The sequence below is a fragment of the Oryctolagus cuniculus genome, chromosome 1, assembly GCF_964237555.1.
Source record: "Oryctolagus cuniculus chromosome 1, mOryCun1.1, whole genome shotgun sequence".
Lineage (NCBI taxonomy): Eukaryota > Metazoa > Chordata > Mammalia > Lagomorpha > Leporidae > Oryctolagus > Oryctolagus cuniculus.
This window is the reverse complement of record NC_091432.1, coordinates 30210081-30228561: the sequence shown is the minus strand read 5'-3', so window position 1 is coordinate 30228561 and position 18481 is coordinate 30210081. Positions and strand designations below refer to the sequence as shown.

At 44.0% G+C, this 18481-nt stretch overlaps 1 protein-coding gene across 2 annotated transcripts in view; it reads left to right on the top strand.

Moving 5' to 3' along the window:
- The window catches only part of TRIM44 (tripartite motif containing 44), a 113092-nt gene extending 96419 nt beyond the window's left edge, over positions 1–16673 (top strand). Inside the window, exon 5 of one of the 2 annotated variants that reach the window (XM_051852319.2) lies at positions 16622–16673. In XM_051852319.2, coding sequence (XP_051708279.1) covers positions 16622–16643 — 22 coding nt within the window. In that variant the 3' untranslated portion in view covers positions 16644–16673. Of the gene's footprint in view, positions 1–8285; positions 10438–16621 lie in introns of those variants that run through there. The other variant, XM_051852309.2, reaches the window with a different exon arrangement.
- The last annotated feature ends 1808 nt before the right edge of the window (positions 16674–18481 follow it).

The window sequence follows — 18481 nt, the reverse complement described above, 5'->3', positions numbered from 1 at the left end:
AGAAACCTCTGCCAGCAGCTTTAGTAATATCTCCGTTTTCTCATCTGTAGATTGGAGAAAACGATACTAGAAACTGTTTTTAGGATTCAGAGATTATGTGCATAAATTGCTCAGCACAGTTCATGGGACAATGAGTAAACCCCTAAACCACAATGAAACGAGGAATCGTGAAGTTTTGCTCATACCAGGATTATTCTTGGGTCTGACCCTGGTGCTGATCAAGCAGTACCATTCATCGACCTAGTATTTGGGCCAAGTCAGAGACAGGAAAGAACTTGGAACATTTAGATCAGCCTGCAGACTGAGGAGATGGAGGAGGTAGGGAAGGAGTGGTGGGGTTGAGGATGGAGGTGAGGGTGGGAGTGAGGGATTGGAAACAGAGATAAAATAGTACAGAGGAGGGCAAATTAGTTACCTCAGCAAGTGTGTCATGGTTGGAAAGATTCAGCTTTGGTTTGGTTTGGGGTTTTCCTAAATATCACTTACAATGCGCAGCAGCATCCTTTCCTAGTGAAGGAAACTGAGTCCAGTGTCACACGGCGGAACCAGGACCTGACTAGCCAAATCAGGTTTTTCTCAGTTAACCTATGGTAAACTACGACCATTTTACTTTATTTTATATGTGTGCCTTTCTAGTCCCACAGGTAGCTGCTAAATATATGTTTTGATCCCTTATAGCACAGTAACCCTGTCACTTGCAAATGAATCTGGGACATTGGGGACAAAAGTGACAGTTCTGCCATATCATGGAGGAATGTTTCTGGATATGAGCATTTGCTCCATCCCTTTAGCAGGACTGAGCGTGCACAAGGATGTTTCAAAAAGTCATGGAAAGTAGAATTAAATGATAATGTTCATTTTCCACAAACCTCTTTAAACTTTATTTGTTTGAAAGGCAAGCCACACAGAGAGGAAAAGAAATCTTCCATCTGCTAGTTCACTCCCCAAATGCCCACAGTAGCTGGGGCTGGTCCAGGCTGAAGCCAGGAGCCAAGAACTACATCTGAGTCTTACAAGTAGGTGGCAGGGACCCGCTACTTACTTGGGCTATCATGTACTGCCTCCAACAGTGCACATGAACAGGAAACTGGATCAGAAACACAGATGGGGGCTGGCGCCGCAGCTCACTGGGCTAATCTCTCTGCCTGCGGCGCCGGCACCCCTGGTTCCATTCCCGGTTGGGGCGCCGGTTCTGTCCCTGTTGCTCCTCTTCCAGTCCAGCTCTCTGCTGTGGCCCCAGGAAGGCAGTGGAGGATGGCCCAAGTGCTTGGGCCCTGCATCCTCATGGGAGACCAGGGGGAGACACCTGGCTCCTGGCTTCAAATCGGCGCAGCGCCGGCCGTAGCGGCCATTTGGGGGGGTGAACCAACGGAAGGAAGACGTTTCTCGCTGTCTCTCTCTCTCACTGTCTCTCTCTCTCTCTCACTGTCTAACTCTGCCTGTCAAAAAAAAAAAAAAAAAAAAAAGAAAGAAAAGAAAAGAAAGAAACACAGGTGGGAACTAAATCCCAGGCTCCACTAGGAGTATCCCAAGTGGTGGCTTAACCTGCTGTGCCATAATACCTACCCCTCCACAAACATTTGAAGACCCCACCTACATACTGGAACTAGGCAGCTGCTTTCTAAAAGGCAGAAAGCTTAAGACTTGCCAGTTAGCTACGTATACAGTGCCTGAGAGAAAACTAAGTCTGCTTGAATCTAGCCTTCTTCCCTTGTCAATACCTCTGAATGTCTGTATCCTCCTGAGTTGATACAGCGATAATTAATTAATAAATTGACAAGAACTCAGCAGACATGAGTGATGCCAAATCAAATAAGTTACATTATAAGCTCAGAAAACAAAACTATTACAAAGTCAGAGTACCTGCCACCACATTTATTAACTTCCTCTTATGCCCCTACAGCTTTGGGGACAGAAGCTGAGCAGTTGAACTGCCTCTTCAAACAGACTAATAAATGATGAGGCAGTGAAACCCTTCTCCATGTTCATCACTTTATCAGCAGGTGTTTAGGGACTGAGTGTAATGGGGGCTTGTGGTCTGCCTCTAACAACTCTTGAATGTCACAGGCACCAGAGCAAGTAAAAAGGGTTCCTCATCAGTCAGGTGCCCAACTCGGAAGGGACAGCATTCTGCTGGCTGGGATGCCTCCAGCCTTACCCCAATTGGGGAAGTGTTAAATTTCATGCCACCTCCCAGTCAGAATTTGGTAGCTCCCAGTTCATTCAGTTAAACTCTTTGGTTCCGTATCCCCTAAAAGAATTTAGAGAGGCCAGCGCAGTGGCACAGTGGGTTGAAACCCCTGCCTGCAGGGCCATCATCTCATATGGGCACCAGTTTGAGTCCCGGTTGCTTCATTTCTGACCCAGCTCCCTGGTAATGCGCTTGGGAAAGCAGCAAAGGATAGCTCAAGTCCTTGGGCTCCTGCACCCACTTGGGAGACCCAGAAGAATCTCCTTGCTTAGGATCGGTGCAGCTCCAGCCATTGCGGCCATTTGGGGAGTGAACCAGCAGGTGGAAGACCTTTCTGTCTCACTCTGTCTCTACCTTTCTGTGTAACTCTTTCAAATAAATAAAATATATCTTTAAAAAATAGAATTTAGAAAAAGTATATGTTTCTTGCCCATTTTTAATTAACTCTTGAAATTATGTATCAAGTTTAGATAGTTGTGAAGGATGTGATTTCTGATATATTTGATAGTTTATATGAGCTTTTATGTTTTGTTAAAACATTGGCACTGCAGATTTAGCTAACTAAGTTTACAAGGCATAATCTAATTGGCAAAACCAGTTCTTACGGTCATACCTGCAGCCAAATCAGACTTGCTTTCTGTCAGATCAAATCTGATATCATTTTTTAAACTGAAATAAACATATTAGTACATCACTCATGCCAGTGACATCTGTCTTCTGAATGACAGTCTTAGATATATAGAGCATACAACCTTGCCTAGAGTTTACTACCTGGAGGAAATAAGGGACTCTGTCCCCTACTGTTCTCACCCAACTCTCCCAGGACTCCTTTTAGAAGTGAGAGACTCTGAGACTGCCACCTAGTCAGATCCAGGAGGTGAGGAATGCTTCTCTAAGGTAGGTGAAGTATGTTAAAGGGGGAGTGGCTGAGAAGAGAACCTGTAGGCCACAGGCATGTCCTGGGAAGGTCAGTTTTAGGAAAAAGCATATATAGAAGCTAGAAATCCAGACTGATATTTCCTTAAAATGGTCTATGCCCAAATGCTCCCTAGAAAGTCATATGTACCACAAGAGTATGTGTTTCTAAGACCACCACTTTTTTTTTTAACTTTTATTTAATGAATATAAATTTCCAAAGTACAGCTTATGGATTACAATGGCTTTTTCCCCTCATAACTTCCCTTCCACCCGCAACCCTCCCCTCTCCCGCTCCCTCTCCCCTTCCATTCACATCAAGATTCATTTTCAATTCTCTTTATATACAGAAGATCAATTTAGCATATATTAAGTAAAGCTCTCAACAGTTTGCACCCACACAGAAACACAAAGTGTAAAATACTGATTGAGTACTGGTTATAACATTAAATCACAATGTACAGCACATTAAGGACAGAGATCCTACATGAGGAGTAAGTGCACAGTGACTCCTGTTGTTGACTTAACAATTTGACACTCTTGTTTATGGCATCAGTAATCACCCTAGGCTCTTGTCATGAGTTGCCAAGGCTATGGAAGCCTTTTGAGGTCGCTGACTCTGATCATATTTAGACAAGGTCATAGTCAAAGTGGAAGTTCTCTCCTCCCTTCAGAGAAAGGTACCTCCTTCTTTGATGACCCATTCTTTCCACTGGGATCTCACTCACAGAGATCTTTCATTTAGGTTTTTTTTTGTTTTTGTTTTTTGTGTTTTTTTTGGTTTTTTGTTTGTTTGTTTTGTTTTGTTTTTTTTTGGTTTTTTTTGCCAGAGTGTCTTGGCTTTCCATGCCTGAAATACTCTCATGGCTTTTCAGCCGGATCCACATGCCTTAAGGGCTGATTCTGAGGCCAGAGTACTGTTTAGGACATCCGCCATTCTATCAGTCTGCTGTGTATCCCACTTCCCATGTTGGATCGTTCTCTCTCTTTTTCTTATTCTATCGGTTGGTATTTTCAGACACTAGTCTTGTTTATGTGATCCCTTTGACTCTTAGTCCTACCATTATGATAAATTGTGAATAGAAATTGATCACTTGGACTAGTGAGATGGCATTGGTACATGCCACCTTGATAGGATTGAATTGGAATCCCCTGGTATGTTTCTAACTCTACCATTTGGGGCAAGTCCGATTGAGCATGTCCCGAATTGCACATCTCTTCCCTCTCTTATTCCCACTCTTATATTTAACAGGGATCACTTTTCAGTTAAGTTTCAACACTTAAGAATAACCGTGTATTAATTACAGAATTTAACCAATAGTATTAAGTAGAGCAACCCAAAAAAATACTAAAAGGGATACAGTATTAAGTTGTTCATCAACAGCGCAAGGGCTGATCAAGTCACTGTTTCTCATAGTGTCCATTTCACTTTAACAGATTTCCTTTTTGGTGCTCGGTTAGTTGTCACCGATCAGTGAGAACATATGATATTTGTCCCTTTGGGACTGGCTTATTTCACTCAGCATGATGTTTTCCAGATTCCTCCATTTTGTTGCAAATGATCGGATTTCATTGTTATTTACTACTGTGTAGTATCCTATAGAGTATATATCCCATAATTTCTTTATCCAGTAAGACTACCACTTTTAGATACAACAGTGCTTCTAAATTAGATCAATCAGTGACTGAGATAAGGCCACTTAACTAAATTTCACTCAGTATTTGTCCTCATCAGTATTTGGCAGGAGATGGATTTTTCTAGAGGTCTACCACATAGAAGAGGGTCAGAGCCAAGGAACTCAGTCTTTTATCCAATACCTGTCCATCTGGAATTGTCACTTAAAAATAGACAAACAGAACTCTCCAGGCAATCAAAGCAACATTACTGCTGCTCTCCAGTATTTGAAAGGAATTGGTACATGCTTGTTCTAGAAGGTAATGTTTCAGACGCCCATACTAGGACCATTGAGGGAAAGTTAGGAGGAGGCAGGTTTTGTTTTTGTTTTAAAGACTTTATTTTACTTATTTGAAAGATAGAGTTATAGAGAGGGAGAGGGAGAGACAGAGAAAGAGATCTTCACCTACTTGTTCAGTCCCCAAATGTCTACAACACCCAGGGCTGACCCAGACCGAAGCCAGGAGCTTGGCTCTCCCTTCAAGTCTCCTACATACATGGTAGGGGCCCAAGTACTTGGGCCGTCTCTGCTTTCTCAGATGCATTAGCAGGGCGCTGGATTGGGAATGGAGCAGTCAGGACTCAAACCAGTACTCAGATGGGATGCTGGCATCGCAGGTGGCAGCTTAACCCACTGCACTGTGACACAGACCCAGGGAGGCAGGTTTTTATTCAATATAATATGGAAGGAGGCCAAGATTTCTTGTCATTTGTATTGTACAGAATGTGTGAAGCTTTCATAATAACCCTGTAAGATAGATAGTATTACCATGAGGTCACAGATTCAGAAAGACTTAGTGACTTACCCAGGGATTGGAACCTATTTCAGTCTGGTAATGTCAGAGTCATTGCATGATGCTGCCTCTGTCATTGGTAAGAGCCTGCTGTGGAATGGAGGTTCTCTGCCTAACACTTCACTTCATTATTATAAACGAACATTATAAAGAAATTAGATAACCTCTGAATCCCACTCTAGTTATTAATCTTAAGCGTAAAGTAGATTTCAGAGGAAGCTGAGTGGCTGAAGTGGAGGAGGGCTGTGTTGCTTCATTTGGGCAAAGTGGAGACTTCTAGGGTGTCTCAGGAAGAATCCTAGGAAGATGGATGACTGGATGACCTGATTTACAAAGGGAAGGAGGAAGATTCAGGAGAGATGATGTCTCATACCTGTTACGCCATCAGGTTAACACTTAAGGAGAGACTGTTTGCAGAGTGGATAAAGCTGTCAGAGATTCAGTTAAAATGATTCTTCTTCATTATCACGAAAGTGGGTTATTGTGAAAAGAAGATGCTTCAAAGATGCTACTCTGAAAAACATTTTTCTTTCCCTCTCTCCCCCTCCCTCCTGTCTCCCCTCCATGCCCCCTCTTTCTGTCACACCTACTAAGCTATAAAATCCACAAGGGCAACTGCTGCGTCCATCTTATTTGCTGTGATGCCTAGCATCATGCCTAACACGTAGAAAGCAGTCAGAACATATTAAGCATATGATGGGATTGATAAGTGCCAGAATCCCAAGGATTTGTTTTTTAAACTTGGGGATAAATTACATCTTTTGGGTCCCAAAACAGGTCTCTTTTTAAGGTAATGAGAAAAGATACTCTCAGTCAGGACTTTAAATCTTTTTTCCTGAGCCACTCTCCAATTCTTACAGTAAAGAACCTGACAACTAGGAAAAAAAATTTTTTTATACACATTTGATTATTGTCTGTGGGCGGAGGGGTGGTCGTTGACCTCTTTGAATATATGATGAAAATTATGGTCTCTCTCAGACAAAGGGACACACAGACAAAACTGTTGTCTGCAGTTTCAGCAGGTTCATGAACCCTTTAAACTGCATATCTTAAGAATGCTAAAAAGTTAACTGCAGCTTGGGGAAAGGGCACAGGCACCATGCCCTCATATTTGACGTAAAACTGACAAGAGAACAGTAAGAGCTTTGCTTTGGATATAATACCAAGCAGGAAAATATGGCACTGGTTCCAACTCTGCCTTGATTCTGATGAGAAGTTTTCATAAAAGATCCTTTGTTCCCTTTGGATGGATGCCACAAAATTCTATTGTAATGACAGTCCACTGTCTGGCCTGTCCTAGCATGCACCCTTGGTCCTGTGATTAGATAAGAACACAGGGAAAAGGAGTGGATATAGGGCAAAACTGTGGGTGGTGAAGGTTGCTGAGCTTGTCTTTGGCTCAGAGTCCATTTACCTTGATCTGTAAAGACCCTGTGTCTTAAATGTCTCCACCCTTAGTGTAGGTACTAAGACGTTTTCTCCCAAAGTCTTTCCCAAATGGATACAAAAGAACGCAAGTTTTATGTAGATATAGATAGTCCCTTGCGGATGAGGAGTTTCTAGGTCATAGCAGGGAGCTGCTACCCTAAAGGCCTTTTTTTCTCACCAGCTGGCTACTTTCAACTGTGTCCAACCAAAACGGAAACTTGAGTTTTAAGGACACAGACTGAATAGTGTGTGGTCCTCAGATTTTACATCTCTCAGAGGTTCACTTCCTTCATATCTAAAATGGGGATATTAATAGTTCCCGTGTCCTAGGATCAGGCCTGGCCCTTGTTAATATTTTAAGGACAGTGACCTCTGGAAGTGGATAAGGAGAAACCAGGCAAGTTAGCTCACTTTTACCCTTCTAAGTGTGCTCTGCCTTCTTGTCCTGATCCCTGCATCTACCATGTTCTCTCCCAGGACCACGCCTGTGAGCAGCTGTGGTGCTCAGAGCCATGTCTCTACAACCCACTGAAACATCATAGACGTCTGAAATACTCTGGCCAGGACAGTAATGACTGGCCATAACTTTCACTTGTATCTTTCCCTCCCACCCACCCTCTCTTCCTGTTTTTATTCCACTCCCCTTTTTTAAGTGCTAGATATGCAGTAGTTAAAATAGTATTGCCACTCTTGTATGCTCTAGCAAGCAAATTATAGGATGTGATAAGAACTATGAAAGAAATGATAGAGAATAACTGGGGAATGTACTTAGAGAGACTACCTTCTCTGAAGAGATGGCATTTAAACCCAGTGATGTACCTCTGGCCTGTGTTGTCTTTGATTCCAAGGTTTGTGAGGTGCCACTTGCAGGGCAGAGGATAGCCTCTCCTTGCTCTCTTGTTGTTCCCTGCTAACACTAGATGGCTTAAGCTTCAGAAGAAACCACACTCCCTCTGATTTTTTTTTCAAATAAGTTTTAAAAATTATGATCTTCACCTGATCTTTTAAATAACTATTCGCATACCAGGCACTGTGTGTTTTATATGTATTCTCTTATTTAATCCTCCAGCAACCTGATAAAGTCAGTTTCATCATTATTCTCCCTATAGTTAGATAAAAAAAAATTAAAGAAATTAAGCCATTTGTCCCTTGCTGCCCTGCTCAGTCGTGGTAGTTGGGACTTGAATCCAGGTATGTCTGACAGCACAGCCTGGGCCACCCTAGACTGGTGCCTCCCTGTCTGTGATGCCGTAACTCACCCGGTTCTCCTTTTCCTTTGTAGTGGTGCCAGTGAAGAAGAGGACACATGAAGGCTTGCCGTCCCCAGCGGAGAATCACCCCCCTCCCCGTGTGTATGTGACAGCGTGTATGTGATGGCTTCTGAGTCCTGTGAAAGCTGCCCAGCAACACACACACTTCCACCAGATACACCCCTGGATCCACAGCGGGCACACAGCTCTCTGAAGGATGCCAGCGTTGTGCTTACTAACTGTGTGCTTCTCTTCCTGTTGTGCTCTGTCAAGAAAAAGAGCCCCTTTGAAGCAGTTAAGAGGGGTCCTTCGATGGCTGCTTTGAAATGACTCAGGAAAGCCAACCCCTGTAATATTGTACAGCCAAATAATATCACTTTAATAGGCAGGATCTGGAATAATGTTGAACTGAGTTTTTCCCCTACCTGCTCACAGAAAACTCCATATTGTTCATATTGAAGCATGACATAAATGAGTGCAGAATAGGATATGTTGACTCATATTAGACAGTCTCTGAAAGTCCAGTTCTGTATGAAAATATGGTGCCATGAATTCCGTCAGATGGCATGAAACTAGGGTTGGAGAAAGAGTTAAAAGTTAGAAAGATGCACATATTTTTAGTATATGAGGTTTTCCAGGTCTTCAGATTCATAATTCAATACTGTGGACATGATAAAATGATTGAAGAGATGGAAAGGAAATGACCTTGTTGGGGGTAGGAGAGAGAAGACCAAAGAAATCTGATTAAAAGTAGAGTTAGTGTATCTGAATTCAAATTGCCTGAACTTCCAAAGTAGTCACTGACGGATCTTATAGAACACAAATTATTTGGGTGAAATCTGCAAGTTGTGTGGGTTTGTCACAACAGGAAAGGATTACCAAGTGGGAGTCTTCAGTTTTTGACAGCCCCACCCCCAGTTTAGCCTCATATGACTTAACTGCAGTGTGGGAAGAGTTCAGCCCTGTGTCCCAGCACACACCTTCCTTTTACCCCGTCTGGAAGGAGTCCTTCTTTCCTAGCCCTTGTCCACGGGGCTTCAGCTCATTCCCCACACTCCGGCTCTCTGTTCTTAAGCAACATGAGAGACTGCCCTGAGCTAGGACCTCTTACCTTTCCCCAGTCCCAACTCGGGATTCCTACCCTGTCAAATAGCAGTGATGTGCTAAGGGAATGCAAAACTACAAGCTTAGACTAGCATCTTCCTGAAACAGTAGCATTATTTAAGGAATGGCTTGGAGGCAGGGGATACCCTGGGACAGGAAACATAGTTATGTTATGAAATGGAATGTTCATACACATAAGCTAAGCTAAAATGAGACTAGAAAGATAATTTTATTTACAAATGGGTAGTTTGTTCGCTCTCCTTTGCCTTTAGTGATGTTTTGGTGTATCCCTCTGAGACATACAATGGAACCATATGCAAACAACCTTGGGGTTGCTGCCAACACAGGGCCTAGGCCTCTAGTGTGTCTGAAGCAGAACCAAAGGAGCCTGTGTTGGAGGAAATCCCTCACTCCCACCTGCCTGCCTGCAACCTCTGTACCTATCACAAAACTTCTGGGTCAGTTGATTGATGTGTGAGCAGGAAGGTTTTGAAGCAGAAACAATACTTGCTTATTGTAGCAGTCTAGTTGTGTCATTGTTGAGTCCTGTGCATGCTATGAAAAGATTTATTCCCTTGAGGCCAGAAAGCTACCAGGCATGAACACTGCTAAGTTGTGACTACCCTAGCTCACTAAGTATGTCAGGATACTCGGGCTGAGAGACAAAAATGTTTCTCAAACCTGATAGCCAACAAATGACTAAGATGATTTTGGTGCTCTGTCTCTGCAAAAACTGGAGAATTCAACATAGCACTGATTACAACCTCCGATCATATCCAGCCGAACCACCCTGAAAGAAGGACCAATAGCCACTCTTGAAAGAGCTTAAAATATCAAAAGGTTTTTAAAAACTGTAGGGTTTGGAAACTTGTGTTATCTTTCCCTAGCAATCATTGTTTGACCTCCAAATAGTAGCCCTATATTAGCAATGGATAAATGATTGGCTCTTAGCTCCTAATCATGTTTTATTACTTTAAATTACTATTTGAAAAATCCAAGCATTTATGCAGTGGATATAAACAGGAATATAAAAATATGTGCCAGCCTGTCTCAATAAATTATCATGTCTGTAATCCTCAAGGAGAGCGCTTTTGCTTTTACTTAGAAAGGGTTGCAGATTTGCTTTATGGGCTCCTGCTGTCTTCAGCACCTGATAAAACTTTAACCAGGGAAGCATTAAATGCAGCACAGCAGCTTCTGCCCAGGCTCCTAAGCTCCTGCCGGCAGCATTTATCAATGTAAGAACTAGGATGCTTCCTGCAGTGGCACCAGCTTCCCCCAAAGCTGGAGCGTGCACCTTGCCTTGAGCCCCAGCATGACGAGGCTTCCCACCTGCCAGGTCAGTAAAAGTTAAGAGTGCTCAGAATTGTGTCCTGACTGGCTGGCTGCAGGCATCAGGATCGCAGAAATCCCAAGGGAGGCAGGTATGAGGTATGGGTGTCACCAGGCTGAACCGGGTACTCAGAGCGATTCCTGGCTGCTTTCGAAATGTCGCGTTTCTAGATGTTAGAAGGAATTGTCCTTTGATTTGATATCATTAAATCCAAGGCAGTCCCAAGAAGTACTTGGGACTCTCCGTTTTGACAGACCAGGAAGGGAAATAAACTATTGAAGACCAGCTATGAGCCAGGCCCTGTGTTACTCCACACCTATTTCTTAGATGATAAAACGGATACCAGCTATAAGAGTGGCTTGTCTCCAGTTACACAGCAAGGAAATGCTGAAGTCAGATGTGATCCCAGCTTTCCATATTCTGGACAGATCCTTTTGTACCATGCCATGGTACACCTGAGAAATACAGAGGAAGGGGGGAAAAAGACTTCCGGTTCCCCAAGTACAGTCTGACTGTCCCACATCATGAATTCTTTTTTTTTTTTTTTTTTTTTTTTTTTTTTTTTTTTTTTTTTGACAGGCAGAGTGGACAGTGAGAGAGAGAGACAGAGAGAAAGGTCTTCCTTTGCCGTTGGTTCACCCTCCAATGGCCGCCGCGGCCGGCGCGCTGCGGCCGGCGCACCGCGCTGATCCGATGGCAGGAGCCAGGAGCCAGGTGCTTTTCCTGGTCTCCCATGGGGTGCAGGGCCCAAGCACCTGGGCCATCCTCCACTGCACTCCCTGGCCACAGCAGAGGGCTGGCCTGGAAGAGGGGCAACCGGGACAGAATCCGGCGCCCCGACCGGGACTAGAACCCGGTGTGCCGGCGCTCATGAATTCTTTTAAAATGACATACATGACTAATTTGGCTCAGAAATGGCACCAAGCTAGCCTTATTCCTCCACTCTAGCAAATGCTTTCGATAGACATAGCTAACTTGGGCCTGCCCCACAAGTAGGAGTACTCTTTCCTTTTTAGTGCCATTCTCCACAGATAAGAGACTTCTTGGCTTTAGAGTATAGAAATCTTCAGGAATGGTAAAGGTGAAGATTGTTCTCTCTACTCTGACTTTATTTGGAAATTTCCTTGCTGTAGAAAAAGAAGTCTTTCTACTTTTTAGTAAATCTTTCCTCTGTGCTCTGTGAGGATGGGGCAGTTCTGAGTCCAGTGAGTCTGAACTGTTGTGCTGATACCTAGATTGTGTGTGTGTTCATGTGGTGGGGGTTACCTCTTTGTCAATGATAAATGGGGTGTGCATGTATATATATGCATGCAGGCACGCACACGCATACTCTAAGAACTAGAAAAGCTCGGAGCAACCCTGTCTTGTACGCTACAGCAGAGGTTCCTGCCAGCCTGTTGGAAGTGCCACCAGGTTCTCAGAGCTTAGCTGCTTGCTTACAAGATGCTTAACAGAAGAGCACCTCCCTGGCAAGAGCTGTCAGCTCCTAAGCAGTGTGTCAAGTCGACAGCCCCGAGAGAACTGCAGTCCAGTCTTCTCCAAGGTGTCTGCGACACGGGGAGTTTGGATGGCCAGCTACTCTGATGACCTCTAGAATTCACGACTTTGTAGTAGTGACAGGACCTGGGATGGCTCCTCCCCCAGCCTGGAATTTCTTCTCCTGCTAATTCCTCAAGTTCCACCCTCACATAATAGCTGTTCAGTATGTGCTTTTCAATAAGGAAATCAGTTGCATGTTTATTATATACCAAACACATTGACATCTTTCTGTTCTAAAAAAAATCTTGTTGTAGATCAAGACACATCTGTCCAGCCCAACCCTAAGAGAAAAAGAAGCCCAAGGGGGTTAGCATTGCCTTTACTCAGTTATGTTTCTGAAGCCCCCTGCCCAGCCTATTCCCAGAGCTGTAACAGGTGGCCTGCCTCTGGGGACTTGCCTGGTAAGACGCTATCATTTGGAACTGAGAGCACACCAGAAACAGAGCCAGGGCTAGAGCAGGGCAGTGAAAATAAATGTAGACCCTTCAGGGTACACTGGAACAACAACAACAGATAGGCCACAGAGCCCGTGCTGGGATGGATAAGGCCTTGAGGGCACAGCAGATTTACATTTGATGGAAGGTAAACCTGACCATTCTTTGTGCAGTGACAGGCTGCACTGCATAAGTGGGGAGAAGCAACAAACCCATTGTCCTCTGCCTGTTTTCCTGGGCACAGTCACATTCCCTCCTTAGTCATCTTCCCCTTCCACACTTTACGTTAAACAAGGGAACACTCAATCTTTCAAGGGAATTACACGTTGAGTTAATGTTTCAGTATATCATTTTCATACTGTAAATTATTTTGTAAGAGAGATTTACTGCTATCCCAGGATGTTCGGACTTGGCGCCCTGTGCATTTGGAAATCAATAAACTATTACTGGAAATACCATTTGTCTCTCAGAGTTGTGCACAAAGGACCCTGTTAGGTGTAAATATTCATGACAATCTGCATACTCAACTCTGGTCATGCTGGGGATGATGGCGTTTTGGTTATGAGATGTGGGAGTCTGGTTTACTCTTGACTTCCTCACAGTGCCTTAAGAGATACCTGGAAAGTGGCAAAAGGACACATGTAAGATCATTATTGTTTAGGGACATGTTTTCTCCTCAAAGTAAAATTATCCATTCCTAGAGTAATTGTTATGAACAAAGTAGGTTAACAACTACAGAATACTTGGTCTTGAATGATGTCTTCAAATAACATTGGGGCTGCACAATTTGGATGACCTAGGAGGGAGGTCAAATTTTAATTTTTACCATGTTATCTAGGAAAACTATATGGAACAAATTTCTGTTAGGCCCGGAAAAATATCTCTGGAGTTTTAGAAGTACATATTTGCATATAATTGATGAAGAGATAGAATTAACTTGTAAATAAAGCAGTTGAAACTAGGGGTCATTTACTCAGAGGCTTTCAGGAGCCCCTTGGGAGGGCCCAAGATGATAGATACTTTGTAAGTTGAAAAATGGGACACCTGCCTACAGTCATTAAAATGCAGTTTAGAAGTAGGTATTTAGCCCAAACACCTGCATCCCACATTGGAGTGCCAGATTCACTTCTGTCTCTAGCTTCCTGCCAGTGTAGACCCTAGGGGACAGAGTGATGGCTCAAGTGCTTGGGATCGTGCCACCCACATGGGAGACCTGGCTCTAGCTCTGTCCTAGCCATAATGGCCATTTGGGGAATGAACCAGTAGATGAGAGCTCGCTCGCTCGCTCTCTCTGCCACTTAAATAAATACGTATTTTTTAAATCTAGTGTTTAAAAATTCAGGGGGGCTACAGTTTCTGAACCTGGCTCTAAATTTCCTTTTACCTCATTCTCCTCAATAGCCTTTTAATTTGCTGGGGAGTGTGAGGACTTTAGGGAAATTGTCCAAGATAGGGAGATAAGTCAGTCAAGGTCATGCGGTAAGCCAGGCTGGAGATGTGCAGAAGAGCAGACTCTCTGTCTCCTGTAGCAATCATTAGGCACTGCTCCCTGCTCCCCACTTCTGAGGACACTCCTCCCGCACAGTGGGTGGCAGTGCCAAGCGCTGTAGCACTTGGGGCTCTTCAGTGTTTTAACAAACCACAATGTGTTTGGAGGTTTTCTTCCCTACTTCCTGGTGCCAGGATCTCAACACCAGCCCTTTCTCATCATCTTCCCCTCTGAAAGTGACAGCTCTTTATTTTGTTTTATTGATCTTTTCTTGGTCCAACTTACACATGAAGTCATTGCATTTTTCCTCCTAAAAGGGCAAAATGGTAGCTTCTCAGGAATATCTCCTGGCCTTGAGAAGGCACCATCATTAGCTAGACCTAAGGCTGCCAGTCTTAAGAAGATGTCACAGGAGACAAAAGCCTGCTTGAAGTCAGTAACCAGCTGCTTTGAGTGTCTGCATTTTTTAAATGTTGCAGTCTTCAGGTTAAAAATCACTCAGTAGTTACCATTTAGTAAGCTCTCTGGACCCTGCACTCTGCTAGTTGATTTTTTATGTAATCTTACTTCATTCTTACAATATAATATTAATTGTTCAATAGCATTACTATCCACTCTGTCTTCACCCCAAACACACACACACACACACACACACACAGTATGGCCTGGGGGCAAAGAAATTTTCCCTTTTCCAGGCCTTGCTTTGTATCACCTAGAAGCCACAGTGTACAGTGGGGCAGGGAGGGCTCAGGATAGCAGTAAAATCCATGTCTATCCAGAAATGGCACTTGTGGAAGGAGAGGAAGACTGTGAGATGTGTAGTATTTTTACTGGAAGGCCATAAATAATGAAGTCATCAAGGGGGGAGCAATGGCTTCTTTTGCAGCGGTGTTAGAATCCCAAAAGCTGGCCGGCTCTGACACGGAGTCCATTTCAGTCAAATGAGGAAGGTGTCTCCAACAGCTTGGGGTAAGGCCAGCCTCACGCTCTTGGAAAGGGACAGCAACAGTAGCTCCTGTTTTGAAGTTCACTCAGTGAGTTTACCTGTCATGGTCACATACCTTACAAAAACAACCTCCAACCTGCGCACCATTTTAGGGTTCTGTGGCAACATGTACATCTCGGACTCAGCCACATGACAGCTTCTCCTATCCCTGTTCTGTGGACCCAAATCCAGACAAGTGGTTTGACAATGAGTGTTTGAGATGAAATTGCAAAAAATCTAGCTCTTCTGCTCAGCTCACTGAAAAATGACTGAGAAACCACAACCAAGGAAGTTTTCTGACCAGATGAAATGAGTACTAGAAATAAACCACATACAAGGAAGGTCAAACTTCCACCATCAAACACCTACTCCAAACCTATTTCACGTCACAAGTAATGATTGATGTCTGGTTTCCAAGGGGTCTGCAAGCAGGTTCAAGGGGTCTGCAAGCAGGTTAAGAGACAGTAACAGACTTCTCGAGGAAATTTAGGTCCAAAGGAAAATGAAATGACAACAACAGAAGTTTTAAGTTGACTAGGGGGTTCCAAAGCCCTGCTTTAGGTGGGCACAGTGCCCCAAACAGTTCTACACGTCTCGGTCCCTAAGGGCAATCTGTTCAAAATGATGACCCTGAACATCATGCTTAAAGGAATTAAATTATTCTGAGAAGGCAAGAATTTGTGTATTGAATACTTCAGAAATCCTCGTATCACAAATGGTTAAAAGGGGGGGGGTGGTACTTAGAGATTAAAAGGAATAAACCCAGCAGGTTAAGCCACTGCTGGGAGTGCCTGCATCCCATGTCTGAGTACAGTCTTTCAGGTTGAAGACTTTGCCCCTGATCCCACTTCCTGCAAATGCTCTTGGGAAGGCAGTGAATTATGGCCTAAGTACTTGGGTCCCTGCCACCCACATAGGAGACCTGGTTAGAGTCCTGGGTTCCTGGCTTTGCCTGGCCTTATCCCAGTTGTTGCCAGTATTTGGGGAGTGAACCAGCAGATGAAAGATCTGTCTCTATCTCTCTCTGTCACTTGGCTTCTCAAATAAATAACTAAATATTTTGAAAAAGGAATAAGCCTTTGATTATCCAGAATGGTTAGCTAAATAAAACAGAATATATCCCCTAGCTGAGGTTTTAGTGTTCTGTGAGCCTCTTGGCTTAGAGTTTTCACAGCTTTATAAGTGACTTTCATGCTACAGTGCTTTGCATATAATGGCATGAACAATGGGAGTGCCAAGTTTCCAATGTGATGAATAAAACTAATAACCAGAATACAGGTCAAATTCTGTCACAACAAAAACTGCTACTATAAAAATCACTTAAGCATCCCTGTTATCTCTAAGTCCCTGTCGATTGCCTATTTATTTTAGGCAATAGTCATTACAACAAAATTGGAGTATAATAAAAAGAAACCAGACCCTCACTACAAGTTGAATGTAACAGTTTAACCTGTAATAACAGATTCTCCCCTGTATTTCTCCAGCTCTTTGCTCCAAGAAGAATAAACCGTACGTAGACATAACACCAGCCTGAACAACTGGTAAGTGGTTGTTGTTGCTAGGAGAAGAAAGAGTTCAGAAGGGAAGGACACACGGAGTTTTGTGGCAGTCTCTCACTAGGGAACGTGGTCTCCAGGGACACTTTTGACCTTAATCTGTGTTGGAACCATCGACCAAAAAGTTACTTGTCACTGGTAGTGATGCAAAGCATATCGTAAGCCCTGAATGGAGACATGCTGCATTTCCCATGGATCACTGAACACTTTGTGGTAACCTAGCCCCGGTCTGAAGACCCTAAGAGAAAGAGCCCCCAAGCATGTGACTGGAATTATCTTTTCTCAAAGGATGCACTGCTTTCAACACTGCAAGTCAAAGCGCATGCTGGGTCAAGGCTGTGCAGGGCAAAGGCCTCAATCAGCGTACCCCATTTGGTATACAAGTAGGGCTCCTTCCGTGACTGTCGGCAGTAATGATGAGTTTCGTTGTTTGCTAGAACAATCTCATCTATCCATCTTGTTTTGTTAAGTACTGTTTACAAATTTATTGCAACCAACATTTTGTAATGCCCTCAACAGCAGAAGGAATTAAATCATAATTCACTTCTGAATAATACAATCAGACACAGGGAAAGGAGGAGTGAGGGAAAGGAAATTGCCCACCTCTCCCAAAGCTAATACCTGGCTCAGGCCCCAGGTCCCACTGAGCTCCAAAGAAGTTCATAAATATGGAGAGGCAGAGAGTGCCCCTTCCTCCCTCGGGGTGAGGTGAGTGGTCTGCTGAAGCTGGGCCAGTGCATTCACCTCTGCTCGCCTCCCTAAGCCAGAGCCTCATTCAACATGTATGCGCACCCACGATGCAGATCAGGTTCAGATCTGCTTGGTCCTTGAAAACACTGAATCAATCCAGTGTGGCTTTCCAGCTGCAGGGAGCCATTTGCTGTGTATGCACCTTTTATCAGGACATCTGGAGGTTAGAAGTGTGCATTGGAAACAACTTGCCTGCTTGGGTTTCTCTGCACACATTTCAAGGCCTTCTGTACCTGGTTGCATGTCTATATCTACCCAGCAAAGCCAACCTTTCCAAGTGGGAAGAACCAGGGACAAGATTGCGTGGTGGAGATGGTGGTTGGGAGAATCTAGGATGCAGTTTCAAATGGGAATGGTGATGAAAATGACCACTTGTAGAAATGGGTACTTTCTCAACACTTAAGCCAATTTTCCATTTGCTAACAGGTGGGATTTTGTTTTTCTCTCTCTCTCTCTTTTTTTTTTTTTTTTTTTTTTTTTTTTTTTGACAGGCAGTTAGGGGCAGAAAGAAAGGTCTTCTTTCCATCGGTTCACCCCCTGAAAATGGCCACCATGGCCCACACTATGTGGATCCAAAGCCAGGAGCCAGGTGCTTCCTCCTGGTCTCCCATGCGGGTTCAGGGACCAAGCACTTGGGCCATCCTCCACTGCACTCCCGGGCCACAGCAGAGAGCTGGACTGGAAGAGGAGCAACCGGGACAGAATCCGGCACCCCAACAGGGACTAGAACTCGGTGTGCCGGCACTGCAGGTATAGGATTAGCCTAGTGAGCCGTGGCGCCAGCCAACAGGTGGGTTCTAATCTGTCTTCCCTAAACTCCTATTTTCCCTAGACCGTAACAGCCATCTGACTAAACAGAGGCATTCTTCTGAGATCCTACTTATCAGAAATGACTCCAGCCTGGTAAACCCTCTCCCCTCTTTGGGCATGCGTGCAAGACATGGGAGGAGACTCAGGTCACCTGAGCGTCCACCACTGCATAGGGTTAAGAGGTACAGAGAAGTCAGCATTTCTAAAAATGGCTGTCTTTTGCCAGCG